Source organism: Mustela putorius, unplaced genomic scaffold, assembly GCF_011764305.1.
Source record: "Mustela putorius furo isolate JIRA1106 unplaced genomic scaffold, ASM1176430v1.1 tig00003836_pilon_pilon_pilon, whole genome shotgun sequence".
NCBI classification, from domain to species: domain Eukaryota; kingdom Metazoa; phylum Chordata; class Mammalia; order Carnivora; family Mustelidae; genus Mustela; species Mustela putorius.
In genome coordinates this window covers 38,590,645-38,610,722 of record NW_025421989.1, presented here as the reverse complement: position 1 = coordinate 38,610,722, position 20,078 = coordinate 38,590,645, and the positions used below count along the sequence as shown (strand labels likewise).

The window sequence follows — 20,078 nt, the reverse complement described above, 5'->3', positions numbered from 1 at the left end:
CAGTCCAGTGTACTGGGGAGTCCAGTTTATTGGGTAATTACTAGAATTACAGAATGGATTATTTTGATTGGAAGAGAACACACAAGTCATCCTTCCTAAGCATCTTTTTTCTGACTCTTTCAGGTAGAAGCCCACCTGGGAAGCATGTATCTCAATATGGTGGCATAAGGGGGCATGTTTGCCTCAGTTCTCATATTATTCCCTCTGGGAGAAAAAAAAATTCGTACACACACACACACACACACGCACATTTGGTAAATGTCAATTATATGTATTTTTTACCAAATATATTTTCCCTTTATTTTTTATATTGTAGGTGCTGTTTTTCTTTTGTATATTTTATACTGAATATTTCGATATTCAGTTTTCTCTATTCAGTTAATGAAACTCCATGATTCACAACATGATTTCTTTTGGATGAGGTGTGATCCCTTCTAGTTTTAATTATTTTCCCAGGATGTCTGACTTAAAGCAGTGAATATGAACCTTTACTCTTAGTAATATCAAGTGTTTTTTTAATTGCCTTGCTCAATAGATTCCATAAGGATGTGAAAAGACTATTTTAGATGTGGTTTTGACAGTATTTTTAAGCTTCCAGCTTTCCATCCTACACTGATTTATATATTATTCAGTATTTTTATACATTCATTTTCTCTCCAAAGCTCTGTTATATATACATAATTTTCTTGGTCCTTTAAATAGTGTTGCACTGTCCTGTGGTTAGGAAGTGTTGATTTTCTAATTTTTTGCTGAAAGGTTAACCAGCAAACAAAGGAATTTCAGTGGTTTGCACCAGTTATATGGTTAATTAGTGATAAAGCCACAAGAAGAATGTTCTGATATTCTAGCCACATCTTTTTTCCCTTTTATTCATCATAAAATCAGGTCTTAAGAAGCAGCAGACAAGTAAAAATAAATTTGATGGATGCTTACACTGTCCATATAGGTGTGTTTCATCTTAAACCCTAGATTTAGTTATGAAAAATTTGAGCACAGATCATAAGTAGATTTATGATGATAATATTTTTGTAATAAAAAATTCTTTAGAAGTCATCTCTCTCTATTTTGTATTTTTTGTCATTCAACTTACCTTTACTGACCCTCTTCTGTGTTCAGCAAGCTAAATGAGATTCAGAATTGTATAAGTTGAATTTTCCTAAAATAAGATATGCCTATTTAAACACAGTATCCATAGGAACATAAATTTATCAAAAAAAAAAAGTGAGAGGAAAAAATTGAGAATTTGGAGTGAGATTCTAACTTGAGCTTTGATATTTAGATGAACCTCTTCACCTTCGCAGTCCCAATTAAAATGACTGCAACATTTTAAAATATGGAGAAATCCTATTAGTGTTGGAGGTTGGGGGTGGTAGGTCCATCTTTATGCTGAAATCTTGGAGGAATTTCCACTAGGTGTAGTGCAGATGGGCTCATATTGAGGAAATGTACTTAAGCCAACAACGTGGCAGTTTCACTTCATTAAAAAAAAAAAAAGTGTCAAGAATTGAGGTGGGGGGCGGTTAGGACCACCTGTAGGGGCTTGCACATGGCTCACTTACACAGCCATAGGTGGCTTAGGAGTGTCAGGCGGAGCCCCAGGAATAGTTGCATTAGGGTATGGCTCTGTCGCCACAGGCGGTTTGCAGGAAAGACTGGCTCTGTTCCTGGAGTAGACAGAGGTCAGGTCAATTTAGAAAATGTTTATATGGAAAATGGGAAAGTTTTCCCCCTAGGGAACTACTCTCGGCCGCCACCTCCCTCCCTACTTCTCTTAACCTGCTGTATGTGAATTTCTATCAACCAGCCTCCCAGTGGAAGGAGGAATCAAAAAACCTCAGAATGGCTGGTGAAGGAAGGGAGAGGGGAATCCTACCCACCCTGTTTTGGGGGAAAACACCAGTCTGGATAGATGGCTCTTTGTTCAAGAATGAACAAAGAAAGCCAACATAAGGTTTCCGAAAAGCCCGCGATGTAAATATAGGAGAGTAGAGTATTTAAGAGGCAGAGGAAGAAAAATATTTTCTATAGGAAAAATGAATACTTTTAATAACAATTTGCTCTGTGCTTTCTGTTGAGTGCACGGAAGTAACAGAATGAAGGAAGCAGTGAAAGCAATCTCTGGGGGGTGAAAGCTGGAGGAAGAAAATAGAGCGAGAGAATAAATTTAAAATATTGCTGAATAAGACTCTAGGCAGAAAGGCAAAGGAGCTCGCTTAAGAAGGAAGTGTGAGGGAACTCAAAGATGCATTATATTGGTAAAGAAAAAAGTGAACGTTGGAGAAAATGAGATGAATGATGGTAAAGGCAAACCTGAGAAATTCTCCCTCAATGTGAAGCAAGGTCAGCTCTAAGAGCACGAGATGCGTAATGGAAGGCCGGACAAATAGCAGAGTTCTCATATACAGACAGTTCTGAAAGAATTAGAAGCTATATTAAAAGCAGCCAAAGCAATTAAGCATATTATACGAAAATAATAAAAACAGATCCCACCTTCTTGACTTTAAAAAAACATAGACCTGAAGACTGAGTCCTTACCATGTACCAGAGAACGTAGCAGAAGAGAGAAAAATAATTTGATACAGTTTGGCAATTTTTCTGTTAATTTCATGGATAAAGCAAAGAAATTACCAAACATCCTGATCAGAAAAAGTAGTTTAACCCCCAAAGCAGAAGTTAGCATTAGAATTCTCTGCAACATTAAATGCCAGAAGACAATGAAGCAATGTCTGTAACTTTTACAGGAAAATGTTTGTGACCCAGAAATACTAGACTCGGCCGAGGTGTTATTCATTAGTGAAAGCAGTGGAAAGATATTCTCAGATATGTGATTTCTCATAAATACGCCATCCGCGTACTTTTCCTGAGGAAGTTGCTCGAAGATGCACTCCAGCCAATTATAAAGCAAATTAAACAGTTCAACCATGGTGAAGTTATGAAATAAAAGGATTAGTGATGAGCAATAGAAACCTTATGATTATAAAATAAAAACTTCAAAACATGACAACATTTTAAAATGTTTATTGAAAGATAAAATTATAATGAACAACGATGAGATGAAATGAGCCCCAAATACAATACAGGGATTAAAAAAAGAAAAACCTATTACTTTTCTCTACTTAGATAAGTTGCAGTAGATACTAATCTTTGGAATTAATACTTCAATTAAAAATTCTTTAAAAATAATGAATACAGGGAAACTCTCCCTCAGTCAAAAGAAAAAAAAAAAGCTTATCTTTATATTGTCTTTCCCTAGGACCTGCACATGTTCTTTCTTTAGCTTTGCTTAAAAAAAATACAAGATTTGTGTTTCTAGCTACATTAAAAAAGAAAGAAAGAAAGAAAAATACACCAGATCCCACTGTGGGGGGATGTTATAGCATGTAAATCTTCAGTAAGTATGGGCATGAAACCATATGCATTTTTTTTTAAGGTACATATAATTTGACATAGCTATATAATCACAGTTACCTTAAGGGGAAGACATTAACAAAACAGTGGGCTCCAGGTAGCAGAAAAACCTGTACTTTCTGTTCTTCTCTGTTCATATATTGGTAATACTTTATATATGAATCTTTACAGTGGAAAAGTAAATTTCATGAAAATAAAAAATCCTATAGATAGAACAGAGTTACAATTAGAGGCAGATTTATAGTATTGGATGGCCTTGTTCTTTCCCCCAAAATTAAAAATAAACTAAGCATTTAATGTAAGGCATTAGGGGAAAAAACCCAACACAATAAAACAGATCATCCAGCAATTGAAGGGGAGTGGGGTCAGGATTTCATAAAAACCATAAACAGAATAGATTTGAATAAAAAGTCTAAGAGTTGAATCTTTAGAACAGACAGCAGAATTAGTAAACTTGTAGCTCATTTGCTCAGGATAGCAAACCAAGATGTACAAAATAATGTATTTAAATCACAAATTCAGAGGAAATAAAATGTCTAACTTATGCTAACTATGAAATGAAAGTTCTAGTAAACATTAGCAAAACTGATTCAAAGACTACAATACTGGAATTGGCAATAACTACAGAAATACCAAGAACACTGCCACGGAGCCACTCCGGTTGTTAAAGTGACTGTCTCTAAGTATTATGGCCTATTTTTTATTCTACTTTGTGCTCTTGAGTTGTCACAAAAATCCTATTATAAGCAGGGACTAATTTTGCATATGAATAAAGACTAACTAAAACAACAAAATCTTTCTCTAAGTGGAGCTTTTTTAAAGGTAGAAAAGAGCTGCCTTTCTAAAATTTAAGAGCAGCAAAATATTGACATGCAGTCAAAGGAGTGCCAGGGTTCAGGGAGCCTGGTAATGGGCCCAAGAGGCCTTGTGACTCTGGGCTAACCAATAGCCCAGAGACCACTAACGGCAAATTGAATTTCTAGATCACCGGTTGCCTTCATGGCTCTCTGAAGCCTCTAGAGTGTGAGAGCAGACCCACCAATTTTGAAGAGCCATGCAAACATACGAATTCTAATCATTCTTTGAGGTTCAATGGGATCTCTATCACTAGAAAGCCATTTATAGAGTGCCCCAAATTTTGCACATCTCCATCACAAGATTTTGATAGTTTGTTTTTACTAGTAACATGAATAGACGAAGTGCTCTTTAGTACATTCATGAAATAAGGAAGATCTGGATTTTTGATTTGGGCCACTCTGGATATACTACACTCACAAAAACAAACAAACAAACAAAAAACAACAAAAAAAACTACATTGCTCACTCTCATTCCCAATGAAATAAAGCTGAATTATGGCAAGGCTCTCTCCTGTGTGTTAGAAACACAGCCGAATATAATCTATGCAGGTAAGAAGATTGTCTTTTCTCCATTTCTTTTTGGAGAGGAAAATTCATTGCTATATACATACGATCTCTTTATCTTGTGGAATGTGTACTTAGATATGCTGTTGTTCACTCGGACCCACTGTTAAAATGCCCGCTTGGTAACATCACTTTGCTAGGATCAGATTAAATGATGTTTTGTTCTCGGTGGATCTTATACAGTGAGAGAGGGAAATGAAAGAAGATGTGAGAAATAGAGGCACATCCACAATGTGACAAGGGGACCGCAACAGCAGAAGTGTGACCTGAAGTCACGTTTTCCAAGCTGGCGTGCCCAAAGAATTTAGCTTGTTGAATTGTACCTCAACTTAATCCAACGAATTAACTTTGAGGAAGTTGAGGATTTGTGGCTCACATTAGCTTATCAAAGGGCATGTGAGTTTCCTCCCCCCTCCACCAAAATCTAAATTTTGTAGTACTCAGTGTTTCCCCATTACGTGTGTCCACAGAACCTTCTTTCCGGCAATCCTTTATGAAAAGGTCAGGGCTCCTGTGGGTCGAAGGACACACTTTGTGCAAAGTCTATTTACAGTGTACATTAAATGGGGAAAAGAAAAAACAACTTCTTCAAACACCGGCTTCGTTTCTGAAGGTTTGCTGTCATGAAAATATAATCAACTTGCACCTTTTTCATCGCATCAACTTCTTTTGGTCCTACTAAAGCAAAGTAAAGCACTTACAGCTTTCTTACACTGATAATTCCTCCTTCTCCGAATGGATTCCCAGCAAAGGGGAAAAGTCTGTGACCTACTCAGTGTTATTTTTCGGAAAGCTGAACTGTCAAGTTCCTGGTAGGGCCTCACCTTGATATTTTTTCTCTTTAATGGAGGACCTCTAAACAGCAGAATATGGCTGCCTTTTAATCCTTGCCTTTTAAGTTAGAGAGGGGTGCTAGAAATAAGATGGTTTCTTTCTCTCTTCTCTCCCTAATATCTGACCCCCTGCTTAAATATTGTCATTAACTCACAGGGGTCGGTGGAGTCTGTTGTTCACTCATAGGTTAACTCAAGAAATCTTTGCTGGGTGCCTGCACTGTTCCAGGCACTATTCTAACATTGGGTATATGTACAAGGTGTATGGGGTGTGAACAAGACTTATAAACCTAGTGGGGAAGATAACCAACAAACACACAGGTAAATACACAATTTGCAGACAGTGCTGAGTGCTAGGATTAAATCAAAACAGGAAGCCAAGCAGTTTTTTTCTCCCCAGGTGAGGGGAGCACTATGTACATGGTAGTCTGGGAAGGCTTCTCTGTGGAGGAGACTTCTGAGCTAAGAACCAGATGGTGAGGAGCCGGCAGATTTTTCTGGAACTGGATAAATGGGCCCACAGGAATCTAGAGAAGTCTGGAGTATGCTGGGCCTATTTTCATCAAGAGACTCCTGGATTTAGGTGTGTGCTTTGGCTTGCAGAGTTAGATTTTGGAACTCAAATATGTGGGCTCCTTTTAATCTCACAGGAAGGACGGCTGTTTGCCCAGTGGGCACCTGAAGCTCTTCTCCGTTTCTGTCCTTCGGGAGAACAGCAGTTCTCAGTGGTATACAGTTGGGCCTTGTTAAGAGTCAGAGCAATCTGAATAACAGTTGCTATTAATATACTGGTTACGTGAGAGGGGTGCGGTTATACAAGCGTCGGGAGTTCAGCTCAGATATGAAACTCATCTCAGTGCTGCTCTGAGATTCGACTGCTCTGGCTCCCATCACTCCAAGCTCCTCCATGGAGAGCTCCCCCCATCACACACCCGGCCCATTCTGACTATTAACAGACTAATTTTTATCTAAATCGATTTCCTTTGCGACGAAATGCTAGTGTTGGTTTATCTTTAGAAATAAGAAATTGCAAATTGCACAGCCACTGAATTATGAACTTAAGAACAAACCATATGGGTTCTAGAATTCCTATAATAACAAATACATTGTGGGAATCAACAGAACAAATTACCTAGCTTACTTTTAAAATTCATCCTTCTTTGCTGTTTGTTTGTTTCTGGAAGGGCAAGTAGGAAGCAGGGTGACTTTATGCGCTAACTGCTCAAAAACCCAGGCGGCAGAGAACAGGGATTTGGATTAGTCAACCCACTGACCCTATGGAACACTTTCTTCTTTGCTGCCTACCCTGGCACAATTTGGCTGGGAGGAGAAAAACCTTGATAACGTTGAGAGCAGTTCCCCCCTACCCTCCTTCCACTCTTTTGCACCCCACCCTACCAGCCGGAAGCAGAAGTCTCATGAAAAGGTTTTGAAGCCAGCATCCTATTATGGTCTCTTTCTGTCCCAGTGGACTCGCTGAACACGTCCTTGACCTTGGGACACAGGCAGAGTTCAAACCAAGTCTGTGCTGTTGGGCTGTTCATCCCCCTTTCCTGGAAGACTCCTGACGATACCCTCTTTGCTTAAAGATTGTAAAGGTAACTAGTGTTCTTGCGCAAGATGGCCAAGGTGTAGGAGAGAGGCTGACCTTTGACTCTGGCAATCTCTCGAACCGTATGCAGGGCCAGGCCCGGGTGGGCATACTGGCAGACGCTTTTGGGAACCCCACGAGGCAGGAAGTAGGGCGCATCAGTTTCCACAACGATTCTGTCCAGTGGGATCATTTTCAGAGCCTCGCGGGTCTCCCAGGCAGAAGAGTAGGTCAGGACCGCTGTGAACCCCACAGACATGTTGGGAAAATACTTCAAGAGGGGCTCGATGAGCGGGTAGGTGCCCGTGAAGCAATGCCTATGGATCTTGTAGTCAGGGGGCACTCTTCTTTTCATGATGCCCAGCAGATCTTCATCAGCTTCTCGGCAGTGGATCACCAGGGGCTTCTTCAGAGACACGGCCAGCTGCAGCTGCCTCTCAAATACCCTGTGCTGCTGTGGAACTGGGGTGGTACACTTGTAAGAGTAATCTAAGCCCATCTCTCCAAACGCTATGGCCTTGGGGTGCCGTAAGGCGTACAGAAGCTTTCTTTCTTGAGTGTCATTGTAGTAACGTGCAAAATGGGGGTGACAGCCGAAGGCCCCCCAAACCAGATCATCTTTCAGCAGCTCCTCCCAGAGGCCATCCCTTAGTGTGCGAGGATCACAAAAATCAGAGATGCAGCCCTGAAATTCCTTAGGAAAGGTATAGTTGTATATTTCTGTGAACTTGCTAAAGGTCCCTTTGAAAGACAGCTTGGAGTAGAGAATATCCAAGTGGCAATGGGTGTCAATGAAACCATGACCTAGGCCTCGATTCCAGTGGCATCTGGGCCCCAAATTAGACACATATTCTCCAAAAGGATATGATGTGGTCTCCTCTTGGACGGTTTGCTCCCGGGCTTCTAAACTTCTGGAGAAACGAGAGGCATGAAAGTTCAGGGATGGACCTTCCTCTAATGCCTTCCAGTCTCTGGACCAGTTTTGGAAGTGCATTTCTGAGCCGGAAGGATAATCACTGAGAAAGCTGCGGCTGTTCCTCCCGGCCTGGGGTGTGCTGTCGCTGCTGCTGCCCACAGAGGGAGAGTAAGAAGGCTGGGGACTGCTGCTCCAGTAGCTGGTATAGGCCTGCCGCAGACCCCTGTGCAAATGAGGTTGGTCCGGGACACCACCAGTGGTGAAGGATGGAGGCTTTGAAACTCTTGAGAAACCCAAGGAGACTGGCTTCTCCTGAGGGAATCTGGCTGCAGCTAGCTCTTCTACACCAGGCGGGTGACTAAGTGAAAAGGGGCGCTCAGCGATTGCCTCCCTTTCTTGATGCTTTTGGATCTCTGAACAACAGTCACGTCTGTCTAGAAATTTGGGGACCGGACAGCCTTTTTCCAAATTGAGCACCGTTCTGTCACCTGGCAACTTCTTACAGGGTTTCTCCTGCGGATCCATAATCACTCTCCTATTACCAAAACTGTTGACTTCTATCGCTATCATTTCCTTCTCCACTCTGACCTCGGGGGCTGGCAGCTGCTTTTTCGGAGGAGCAGAGAAGGTGACGACCCTGGCAGGTCTTTGTCCAGGGCTGAGATGCTCTCTTCTGCTGGGTTTTGCACCAACAGCTTCCTCTGCTTCTGGCATCAGTTTTCCCTGGGTGCCCTGGATACCCTTCCCATAGATGAATGGAGCGCTTTGGTCATGCAGTGTAGCACTCTTTCTCCTGACATTGTTTGGGTCCTCGGACTTATCACTGTGACCCTCAGCCTGGGCTGCAAATTCAGAGTTAGTGGAGTTACTGGCACTCTGTCTGGAACTGCTCCTAAAGCGGTAGGCCTCCTCGAAAGAAGCCATTTCCTCTAGGGAGGGGCTGAGCCCAGGAGAGTTGGAGCAGAGGGGAGTCCGCCGATGGGAGGAGCCCCAAGTGCTCCCTCGAATCAGGCGTTTTTTAGAGGCTCCACCCACACCTGGTCCTGAGGAATGGGGTGGTTGGGGAGTTGGCGGGAGGAATTTCCCTTGGCAGGCTGCACCCCCTGAAAAACCTCAGCTTGAAAGCTGTAAGTCTCTTTCTGTGTTCTCAGGCGGTGGGGGACACTGGCCTCTCCTGAAGGAAATACAGAGTTAGGAGGTGGCTAGTTGGAGGGGACACATCAGTGGGCTCCCAGAGGCCTCCGCATTAACCGGGGGGCCTGAGTGTTGCCCTTGCTACTTAACTTCGCGCCGCTCCAGCCACTTCGTGACCTCGTCCCCACTCTTTCAGCTGCCCATGATGGTTCTCAGTGTTCCAGAGATGGCAAAGCCCTGTAACAGAGTGCGTGACCTCAAAGCGCTCTGAAAAAATCGCGAAGATCCAAGATTTGGGGAAAGCTTGGTCTGGCGCCCAAGCCACAACTTGCTTCCGAGATTTCTGAGCACTCGTTCTCACAGAGCTACTTCCGGAGGGCATCGAAGCACTTCCGGGACTACAGAGCGCTTCCGTTTGGTTTGGAAAACAAGGCCCTTCCGATGTTAAAGCCCTTGAAAAGACGGTAGGGTGCTTTGGGGACCACACACAGGGCGCCTGGAGCCTAGGCTAGGACCCAACACAGCCCTGGAGCAAAAGGAGAGGCTTATCCCCCTCTCCCCCGACTAGTTTTGGCCAGTGGAAATACTCTCCCCCTCCACACACAAGGGACTGTGCTCCTGCCCCCGCCAGCACCCCGTTGCCTCTTCCACCTTGCCTCCGTGGTCCAGAAGCCCACTTCTATCTGTGGCCCAGCCAGGCTTCTCTAGGAACTGCCACCATCATTTGCTGTTTGCTCCTTTTCTTCCCCCCATTCTTTTAGAAAACATGGTTGTTAAAACATAGTTTAAATATACATGCTTTTAAGAAACATAGTTATAATTATAGCATATTACCATTTTCAGTTCTGTGGTTTTTTTTCTCTCAACATTTCTGCGTATCCTAAGTATTTTTCTTACTGCTCTGTAGTTTTCGAAAACATCATACTAGTGCCTTCATAATATTCCACAGAGTACATAGATGTGCCATAATTCACCAAACCCTTCCCTTTCTGTTAACTTTTTAGGCTCCCTCACTTGAGTTTTTTCTATTTAAAAAAAAGGAAAAAAAGACTGCAAAGAACATCTCTGCACATATGTTTCTCCATATTTTGGTTTGTTTCTTTGGGCTACATGCCCAGAAATGGAGTTCCTGAGAAGTATAGGAATTTAAAAATGGTTCCTCATAGCAGTACATTGCCTAGAAGAATTGTAGTAGTTTAAAATCCCATCCATGATGAATAATCCCACCAGGCCCATTTTATAGGAGAAACAAAACTGCTGCCTCATTTTAATTCGCTCTCATCTGATAATATCTTAGAGCAAACATTTTTCCTTTTTTATTGACCCTCTGGTGAATTTTAAGTCCATTTTTTCATCTTTTTAAGGGTCTTTTCAAAGTTAACTAAATATATTTTTATAAAATAAATAATCATGTTCAGGTTTTTTTGTTAGTGTGTTTATTTTTTACTTACATTTTCTTTTTTTGAGGTTATAACTTGTTTTTCTACTCAAATCTTAATTTATTTCTTTCATAGTTTTCTTTTTCCTCCTAAACCTAGGATGGTCATCCTCCCTTTCAAGGCTTTAACACACACACACACACACACGTTTGGAGGGTGGTTACATGGGTGGATCTGTTATATTTAAGCTGGTAATCCCATCTGGTATGTATTTGGGATTATAATTTATTTTAGGTTGGGATATACTTGCTGCTATTCCAAGTTAGCACTTTTTTCACTTACTGATACGTGGTTCCTTTTTCATGTGTTAAATTCCTATATGTGGAGAGCCTGGGTGGCTCAGTCACTTAAGCATCTGCCTTCCGCTCAGGTCATAATCCCAGGGTCTTGGGATCGAGTCCTGCATTGGGCTCCCTGCTCAGTGGGTAGTCTGCTTTTTCCTCTCCCTTTCCCCCATGCTATTCCTCTGCTTGTGCTTTCTCAGGTTCTCTCTCTCAAATAAATGAATAAAATCTTTTAAAAAAAATTCTGTATGTAATAAGGTCTATTTCCAAACCACTTCTTTTTCACATACTATTATGATTTTTCTTACTGAGGTGTTGTACTATTTTAGTAATTGAAGCATTAAATTGTAGTAAGGTATAAAATCTGGGAGACTTAGGTCCCCTCCATTACCCTGACGTTGTATTATTTTCTTTAATAGGCAGACTTGTTTATTTTATCAGGTGGACCTAGAATTATTTTTTTTTTCAAATACCTCCAAAACACCAATGAACTTCAAATATGTTATTTTAGTCTGCTTATCCAGAATATATTCCACTATTTGTCAAGTTCATCTCTATTTTTGAGTGTTTGTAGGGTTTTATATGGGTCACAGAGTCTTCATTACAACTATTTTTAAGTGTTCTGTAATTTTTATTCTATTGTGAACATACTCTTCTCTCTCACCATATTTTCAGCTGGTTAGTTCTAGTACATGAGAATATTTTTAAAATTTTTTTAAATTTAAGTAGACTCCACGCCCAGCATGGAGCCCAAGGTGGGGCTTAAACTCACCACCCTGAGATCAAGACCCAAGCTGAGATCAAGGGTCATATGCTTAACCAACAGTGCCCCTAAGAATATTTTTGATTCATTTGTGGTCATGCTGAAATCTTTTATTTATTCTTAGGTACCCAGCCTTTGCTTAATGCCATTATTTTATCAGCCTATAGTACTTTGGTCTCTTTCTTGCTAGTATTTTTATTTCATGCCTTCTGACATTGTCCAGAATTCCTCAAAATGATATTAAATAATGTCGTCAGTAGGGGCATTTTTGTTCCATCCCTGATTGTAGCAGGTGCACAGTTTACCTGACTATAATGCCGGATAGTTAGGCCATTGTTTCAGAGCAGATGTTTTTCAGTCTTGTTAAGGAATCACTCTTGTGTTTTAAAATGCATGGGGAAGGAAAATGCTGCCCTTCGTGCAGGTGGCTTATAACTGTTACAGGGCTATTGAATTCTGTTTGCCTGTATCTTGCATCCTAAGTAGTGAAATAGTCTGGAGCAAGCTTGCACACTCCTATCCCCTGGGGAGCTATAAAAATCAGTATTCTTGGACCTGCCCTGAAAGATTCGGATTTCACTGTGTGTGGGTGTGGATACCGCCCAAGCAACAGGAGTTTTATCTGTAGGTGATTCTCATGGGTAGCTGAGGTGAGGACTCCTGTTCCATAGTTGACTTTTTTAATGGTCTGTCAGGCATTGGAATTCACTTTGTGGCTTTCCATCTGTTCGGGTATCCAGGGGAGTTGTGTAATGGGGTAATTTTCTTTTCCTTGAAAGTTAGAAAGAATCCATTTGTAAATCATCCAGGCTGGAGGTTTTTGTTGAGACAATTCTTTGGTAATTTTTTTTCCACTTCTTACTTGGTTATGGTTCATTCATTGCGTTTTGATAATTCACAGTTTTTACAAAAATCACTAATTGGGGTTTTATTTTTATTTATTTTTTAAAGATTTTATTCATTTGACAGACAGAGATCACAAGTAGGCAGAGAGGCAGGCAGAGAGCGGGGGTCGGTGGCGGGGGGGTTGGAGCAGGCTCCCCGCTGAGCAGAGAGCCCAATGCAGGGCTCTATCCCAGGACTCTGGGATCATGACCTGAGCTGAAGGCAGAGGCTTTAACCCACTGAGCCATCCCGGTGCCCCAACTAATTGGGGTTTTAAAAGCTATTACTATTTTTTTTTTTTTTTTTTTTTTTTTAAAAGATTTTATTTATTTATTTGACAGACAGAGATCACAAGTAGGCAGAGAGGCAGGCAGAGAGAGAGAGAGAGAGAGAGGGAAGCAGGCTTCCCGCGGAGCAGGGAGCCCGATGCGGGGCTCGATCCCAGGACCCTGAGATCATGACCCGAGCCGAAGGCAGCAGCCCAAACCACTGAGCCACCCAGGCGCCCCGCTATTACTATTTTTTAAAGCTTTATTTATTTATTTCTTATTTGACACAGAGATAGAGAGTGCAAGTTTGTAGAGCAGTAGGCAGAGGGAGAGGCTATCCGCTGAGCAGGGCGCCTGATGTGGGGCTGGATCCCAGGACCCTGGGATCATGACCTGAGCCAAAGGCAGCCGCTTAACCAACTAAGCCACCCAGGCGCCCCTAAAAGTTATTTTCATAAAAGCTTGCATGATATTTTAAGATGATTTATATCTTATAATTTATTAAATTTTTATGTTATACCATCTCTTCTTTCTGAATTTATACTTTCTTGATTATCTTTGCTAGAATTTTATCTTATTTATTAAAGAAGCTCTTGGATCTATGTATTGTAGTTGCTTTTTTTTTCCTTTCAAGTTCTTCTATTTATGCTCTTATCCTGTTGTTTTTTACTTGTGTTCTTTATGACAAATTTTTACACTTCTGAAAAGTTTTGCTCAGTTCATTGCTCATGGAATCAAAACTCTTGACTGCATTTCAGAATTACCTGGGTTGCTCTTAAAAAAAAAATGCCCCTCCGACCTAATGCAATGTGGGCTGGGGAAGAAGGGTCATTTTTGGTGGAAAAAAGGTATTTTGATTAAAGCAGGGGGACAGGACTTACGGGCAGGAAAAGCTGCACTGGGGTTGTGGGGAACAGTCTATGATTTACTTGTAAGTTGGGCGTGTGTGTGCAGAGATAAAGGATGTTTCTGGAAGGATTTTCATATGTTAGAGAAGACTTAGAAGATCCTGGAGGTCTGGTTATTGTCAGGCTAAGGTTGCTTTTTGCCTGTAGCAAAACATTAGTGATTTTTTTGTTTTTTGTTTTAAACCTTTTTGTTATGTTCAGTGCAGAGAAAGACAATTATTGTATGATGTCACTCATGAGCAGAACAGAAGCAAAGCCCGAGTGTTAAGGCAGTTGTGAGTTCCTGGAGGAATGTCACACTCCGCCTGTTTCAAGTATTTTTCAATAGACTGCAAGTCGTGAGATTTAATTTTATCTTCATTTCTTTTGCCTTTGTTCTCCTCATCATTACCTGCCCTCAAGATTCTAATTTAATTCATTTAAGCTTGGGTCTGGTTGTTGTCACCATTATCTTCTTCTGCTGCTTCCTTTTTTTTTTTTTTCTAAGTTTCCGATTCAATTTACTTGGGCTTGGGTCTGGTTCATTTGTTCTTTCTCTCTCTGTCTCTCTTTCTTTTTCTTTTTTTCTTATTTCATAATGCAGAGCCAAGGCTGAGAATAGCTGAGTTAGAACATTGAACTGAGTAAGCTCTCTTCAATGCTAAGTTCTTTTATGTAATCATCTAAACCCAGTAGCTCACCCAAGATGATGGATTTACCTAAGTTTTATAGGTTTGTACATCTTTAAATTTTATTAGGTTCTATACTTAGCATTTTTATTTTTATTTTATTTATTTGTCAGAGAGAGGGAGAGTACAGGGAGGCAGAGTGGCAGGCAGAGGAGGCAAAGAGAGAAGCAGGCTCCCCACTGAGCAGGGAACCCCATGCGGGACTCCATCCCAGGACCCTGGGATCATGACCTGCGCCCAAGGCAGCTGCCCAATGTACTGAGTCACCCAGGTGTCCCCTAGTATTTGTATTTTAAAATTTACCTTTAGCACAATAATCATTAGTGAGAATTTCTGTTTATACTTCCATAATACATTTCTAGTTGTATTTGTGATTTGTGACTAGAACTTACATAATTTCTCTCTGTCCAATTTATTAGAATTTTTTGTGAATTAGCTTGTGTAGGGGAGGAAAAATCATTTTCCCTTTACCTGTCTAGGTGCTTGAGCTAAGATGCCCCTGTAATACAACCCAGAATAACAAGAAAAAAACCCAAAAAGTAGTTTAGTAACCTGTATACTTTTTGTGTACATGGGAGAGACGCAGGAAAACGGAGTAACAAATGGCCCAAGCCAGTGCCTTAAATACCATCTCCAGCTAAAGATGGGGAAGAGGGTATTGGGGGTGGAGAGTCAGTCGTTGTGGGAGTGGGGGGCTGGGAGGCTGAGGAAATGGTGGGGAGGTTATCAGGCAAAGCACAGTACACAGGGGTAGCGTTGTTTTGCAGACTTAAGTCCCTGCCTTCTCCTCTGATTGGAGTTTCTAGAGGTGTTTGTTGCTCATCTATTTCTGGGTACAGAGGAGGAGACACCCTTACAAATGGAGATCCCCCTTATACCTGTAAATGTCTCTTACTGATGGGTCACTTTTACTTGGATATCAGAGAAGGTCTGCTGCTTTTTTTTTTTTTAAACTATTTATTTGAGAGCTGTTTCTTAAAATGAATCAGTTTAAGGTAAGTCTTAGGCCAAAGAAGCATTTTTTGGGGGGTGTCATATTCTGTTTCTCTTCCTGCATAATAAATTTCTATAAATATTTCATTGCCATGTATAAGGGAGCCATCCTTTATATGCAGTACCAGATCTCTTACAGTTTATATTCTTAATTCTAAGACTCTATAATCGTAAAAGAAATCACTGGCTTAATCACAGCTCTTGCAGGAAGAACAAACACCACCACATGAAATGTATAGAATTTGTATTGTCTACCAACCTTTAACAGCTATGCATTTATCTGTACTATTATATACCTTCTTCTTTAGGACCCCATGATTTGTCTGAGCATTTTTCATCAAACAGAACCCAAGCATCATTTTCAACTTAGACTAGTGATGCTGGTCTCTTTATAGACTGTTGAGCCTTATTGAACATTACTGGTGTTTCATCTCTTTCCTGACAGTTTCTCTCGAAATTCAGCTGTAAATTTTTGACACTTCGATGTTGAGTTTCTGAGTAATACAGACTTTATGACTCATGCATTGGTCACACCAACCTCACCACCTTTAAAAATTCTCTGATTTATTTAGAACGATTCGGCTCCGGCTTTTGCCTCGGGATTGCATTGCGTAGCCTGTGACGGACAATCTTCTACATGCAATTATTTTGTGTGGCAGGGCTGCATCAGACAATAATCATTCTGAAAACAATTTAAGTGGAAATTAGGAATCCAAATCGATGTTAAAATCCAGCTATTTGGGATATGCAATGCAAAATGAGCAGCTCAATTCACACAAAATAGGATTAACTCTTTCCCCGCCAGGCAAAATTTACACTTTACATCTAGTTAGAACCAGGAGCTCAGCAGCTAGAACACACTCCTGGCTGCTCAGAGCTCCTTCTGCCTTTTGTTGTAAGAAGATCCTGATTTCCAAAATCTTAACATTTCCAATGTTTCCTTTATAATGAAGAAATGCCTTGTATCTATTATTTAAAACTAATTGATTTCAGATTTTATATCCTCTAGGCTAGCATCAGATATTCAAATTGCCTTGGGGGCTCAGGCAGGTAACCTTGTATAATAACAGTAGGGCTTGCAGAAGCCTGTGGGGGAACTGAGGATCACATGCTCTGCCAACTGATATTTACATTCCGTTTCCAAGAAAATTACAGCCAATTACATCCTGTAGGACCTTATTTATCTAATCTCTGCTTGACATCATAAATTATGATGAAACCCTGTATCATAATTATGTTTCTATAAATTGTTATTTCTAGCAGGTTTTTATTTTAGGTCCTCTTCTCCGAAGACTCTGGTACTTCGCGTTCCTCTGTGATGAGGTGTTTTATCTGGGTGAGATCACTTTTAACCTATTTGGTGTCTCTTCCTTGGTATTCTACTTCGCTACATTTTACTAGTTCGCTCTCTTCCTTTTCTATCTTTTAGTCTCTTCTGCTCCTGACTTGCTCTCTGCCTTTTGTAGGGGAGGAAAAGTCCTATTCCCTCCACCTTCTAGGTTCTTAGCCAAGACACCCCTGTAATAAAGAGATTAGCAGGAGAAAAAACAAACAAACAAACAAACAAACAAAAGCTTAAGAAAGTGTACACCTGGAGGAGGCCCAAGAAAACTGAGTAGCTCCTCAAGATGGCCCAAGCCCCCCCCACCTTAAATACCATGAAAACAAAACTGGGGAGTCAGTTACAGGAGGTTACCAGAAAAGGCACACAGTAAATAAGGGTAAAGTTGTTATGTAGCTTTTAAAAAAAAAGACTTATTTATTTGAGAAAGGGAGCTAGTGAGCACAAGTTGCGGGGGGAGGAGGGCAGAGGGAGAGAATCTCCAGCAGATTCCCCACTGAGTGCAGAGCCCTAGCTGGGGCTAGGTCTCACCATCTGTGAAATCAGGACCCTATCTGAAATCAGGAGTCAGCTGCTCAGCCAGCTGAGCCACCAGGTGCCCTGGTTATGCAGATTTAAGTTGTTGTCTTCTCCTTTGATAGGCCTTCCTAGAGATTTAGGGTCTTTTCTTCTGGGTACAGAGAGGGAGACAACCTTACAGATGGAGATTTCCTGCATAAATGTAAATGTCTCTTACAGAAGCTTTGCTTTCAGAGCTGCTCCTGTGTTTGCAGTTTTTGTTTTTTGTTTTTTTTTTAAATAATGAGTCTAAAATAATTGTCATGCCAAAGAGGTGAATTCTGACAAATTCTGCTGTCCTTCAGTTTTCATGCTGGAGTCTGGTGGCCCTGTGTTCTTGGGGGACCAGAACATGAAATAGCAGTCCATCCCTCTTCCATTGAAGCCCAGCCTAAAATAATGTCTTTTATTCTCTCTTCCTTTTTATTTAGCATCCTTTATTCTCTTTTACCGTGTTATTTGACTGTTAAATATTTAATGATTATGTAAATGACAGTGTTGTCAACTAATCTATGCCAGTTTGCTCATTCACAAATTTATACCAATGATATTCAATATATAGAGGTAGGTGAAAGTGATGAATATTCCCTCCATGCTTTCCTATCCAACTACAAAGCAAAAAAAAAAAAAAAAAAAAAAAAAGTTTCAGATGGAATCTAAGGGGGCAGAATCCAGATTCTTTGTCTGGTCTAATGATTAGATTGCCATAAGATAGGTCAACAAGAGAAAAAAAAATTGATTATATACCTATGGGAGCCCCACAGAGATGTGGAGACTCAGGCAGTCAGGTAACTGAGGCTTGTCTACCATCCAGAACTAAGGAAGAAGGTGTAGGGGGTCTGAGACTTCAAAGAGGAGGAAGACAATTGACAATATGAGAAGAGCAAATGTTTGGTAAGCAAATGTTTGCCATGCCATCCAGATAAGTCTTTCTGAGAGAAAAAGTTTTCTCTGGTAACAGCTTGTTTGCTGGTACAGGGTTCCTATCTAAATTCTTGGAAGCAGTTAAGGGGGAGGTAAAAAGTTCATCTGGAGTCTGCTGGGCCCCAGTTGTCTTCAGGTTGAAATAACCCACAGGCCAAAGTGGCACATTCTGGAATGGCCTGTTTTGCTCCGTGTCACTCCCTTTACTGCAAGCTCAGAGAAGCTCCAGCTCTTTTGCCCTTTTAGGTCTTCCAGTATTTTTTTTCTCCTTTGCTTTTTAAAAATTGAGATACAGATTTGCCATTTTAATATGTCCAGCACAATTCAGTGTCCGACATCTTTTTCTTTTAAAGATTTATTTATTTATTGGAGAGAGAGAGAGCACGAGAGGAAATGAGAGTAAGGGGAGAAGCAAGGGGAGGGGGGAGGATCCCAAACAAGATCATGATGTTAGCCAAAATTGAGAGTCGGACACTCAACCATCTGAGCCACTCATGCACCCCAACATCTTTGTTATTAATTGAGGCAAAATTGACATAACATAAAATCAATCATTAGCCATTTTAAAGTGTGCAATTTAATACCATCTAGTATATTTACAGTGTTGTGTAACCATCACTTCTAACCAGTTCCAAGACATTTTCATCACCCCCGAAGGAAACCCTATATCCATCCAACAGCATCTTACCAGAAATACTCACTCAACACAAATAGGACAGCATTTTAGAAATGGGTTTAGCTCACCTTCTAACTGGAGGCAGGCCTGTTGAATTTTCCAAGAAAACAACTAAACATAGGACCATTTTGGAATTAAGTCAAAGGTACCATTTTGAAAGGGAAGAGATCTCTGGGTTCACTAGATTCTTAGAACCTATTATAATAAAGACGGTGCCTCCTTTTTAACTGATCCATTCATTTTTGAATATAGTCATTTAAGTACAACTCATTTCTCACATTCTATGTGGTAATTAACAACATTTCCTGTGTTGATCAAATATAAATTACTGAGGCATTTTGTCAGCCGCTTCTGAAGTGTGGGCTTCTGATAGAAATTTGCTACTCCTGGAGCATATATTCCTAATTAGGGTAACTTAGCACCCTGAGAGGGTAGATGATACCAAACAGACTGACTTGTATATAGGACATTGTCCATGTTGAATTACTATAGTATTACATCATATACACCATTAACTTTTGCAACTCTAATTACAAAAATTGATTAAAAAAATGAGTGTAGAGGGAATATTAAAATGGAGATCTGAAGGAACATGTGTCCCAAAGCATGCTTGAAAGCATGATCGGGTTGCTATGTTGAGAGTGATTCCAATGGTTAAAGATAAGTATTACTCATACAACATGGCACCTAAGCCTAAGAAATCTATCTCACCTGGAAGAAAAATGGGCTGTGTTATACTTACTGAGAGGCCCAGTTTTCCAAAATGGTTAAAGAATTGTTTTTGATGATCTCTGATTTTTATTCTACTTCATTTTGTTTTTTTAAAGATATAATGATTTGAGAGAGAAAGAATGAGAAATGGAGGGCATGAGCAGGAGGAGGGGGAGAGGGAGAAGGAGAGAAGTAGACTCCCCAATGAACGCAGAGCCCGACATGGGACTCAACGTGGGGCTCCATCTCACGACCCTGGAATCATAACCTGAGCTCAAATCAAGAGTCAGCCACTCAGCTAACTGAGCAACCCTGATTTTTACTGTAATTACTTGAGAAACCACCTCTGCCACC

The 20,078-nt window shown here is 40.8% G+C and overlaps 2 protein-coding genes across 5 annotated transcripts in view; one reads left to right on the top strand and one right to left on the bottom strand.

Moving 5' to 3' along the window:
- EFHC2 (EF-hand domain containing 2) overlaps positions 1 to 20,078 on the top strand; it is a 192,382-nt gene that overhangs the window by 52,857 nt on the left and 119,447 nt on the right. The window lies entirely within an intron of this gene.
- On the bottom strand, positions 6,786 to 9,686 carry LOC106006046 (putative deoxyribonuclease TATDN2). Its single transcript, XM_045089202.1, has 2 exons — positions 9,455 to 9,686; positions 6,786 to 9,282 (listed from the first exon to the last, which is right to left on the bottom strand). Exons 1-2 carry the CDS (start codon positions 9,684 to 9,686, stop codon positions 7,247 to 7,249), a joined length of 2,268 nt encoding a protein of 755 aa, XP_044945137.1. The 3' UTR covers positions 6,786 to 7,246.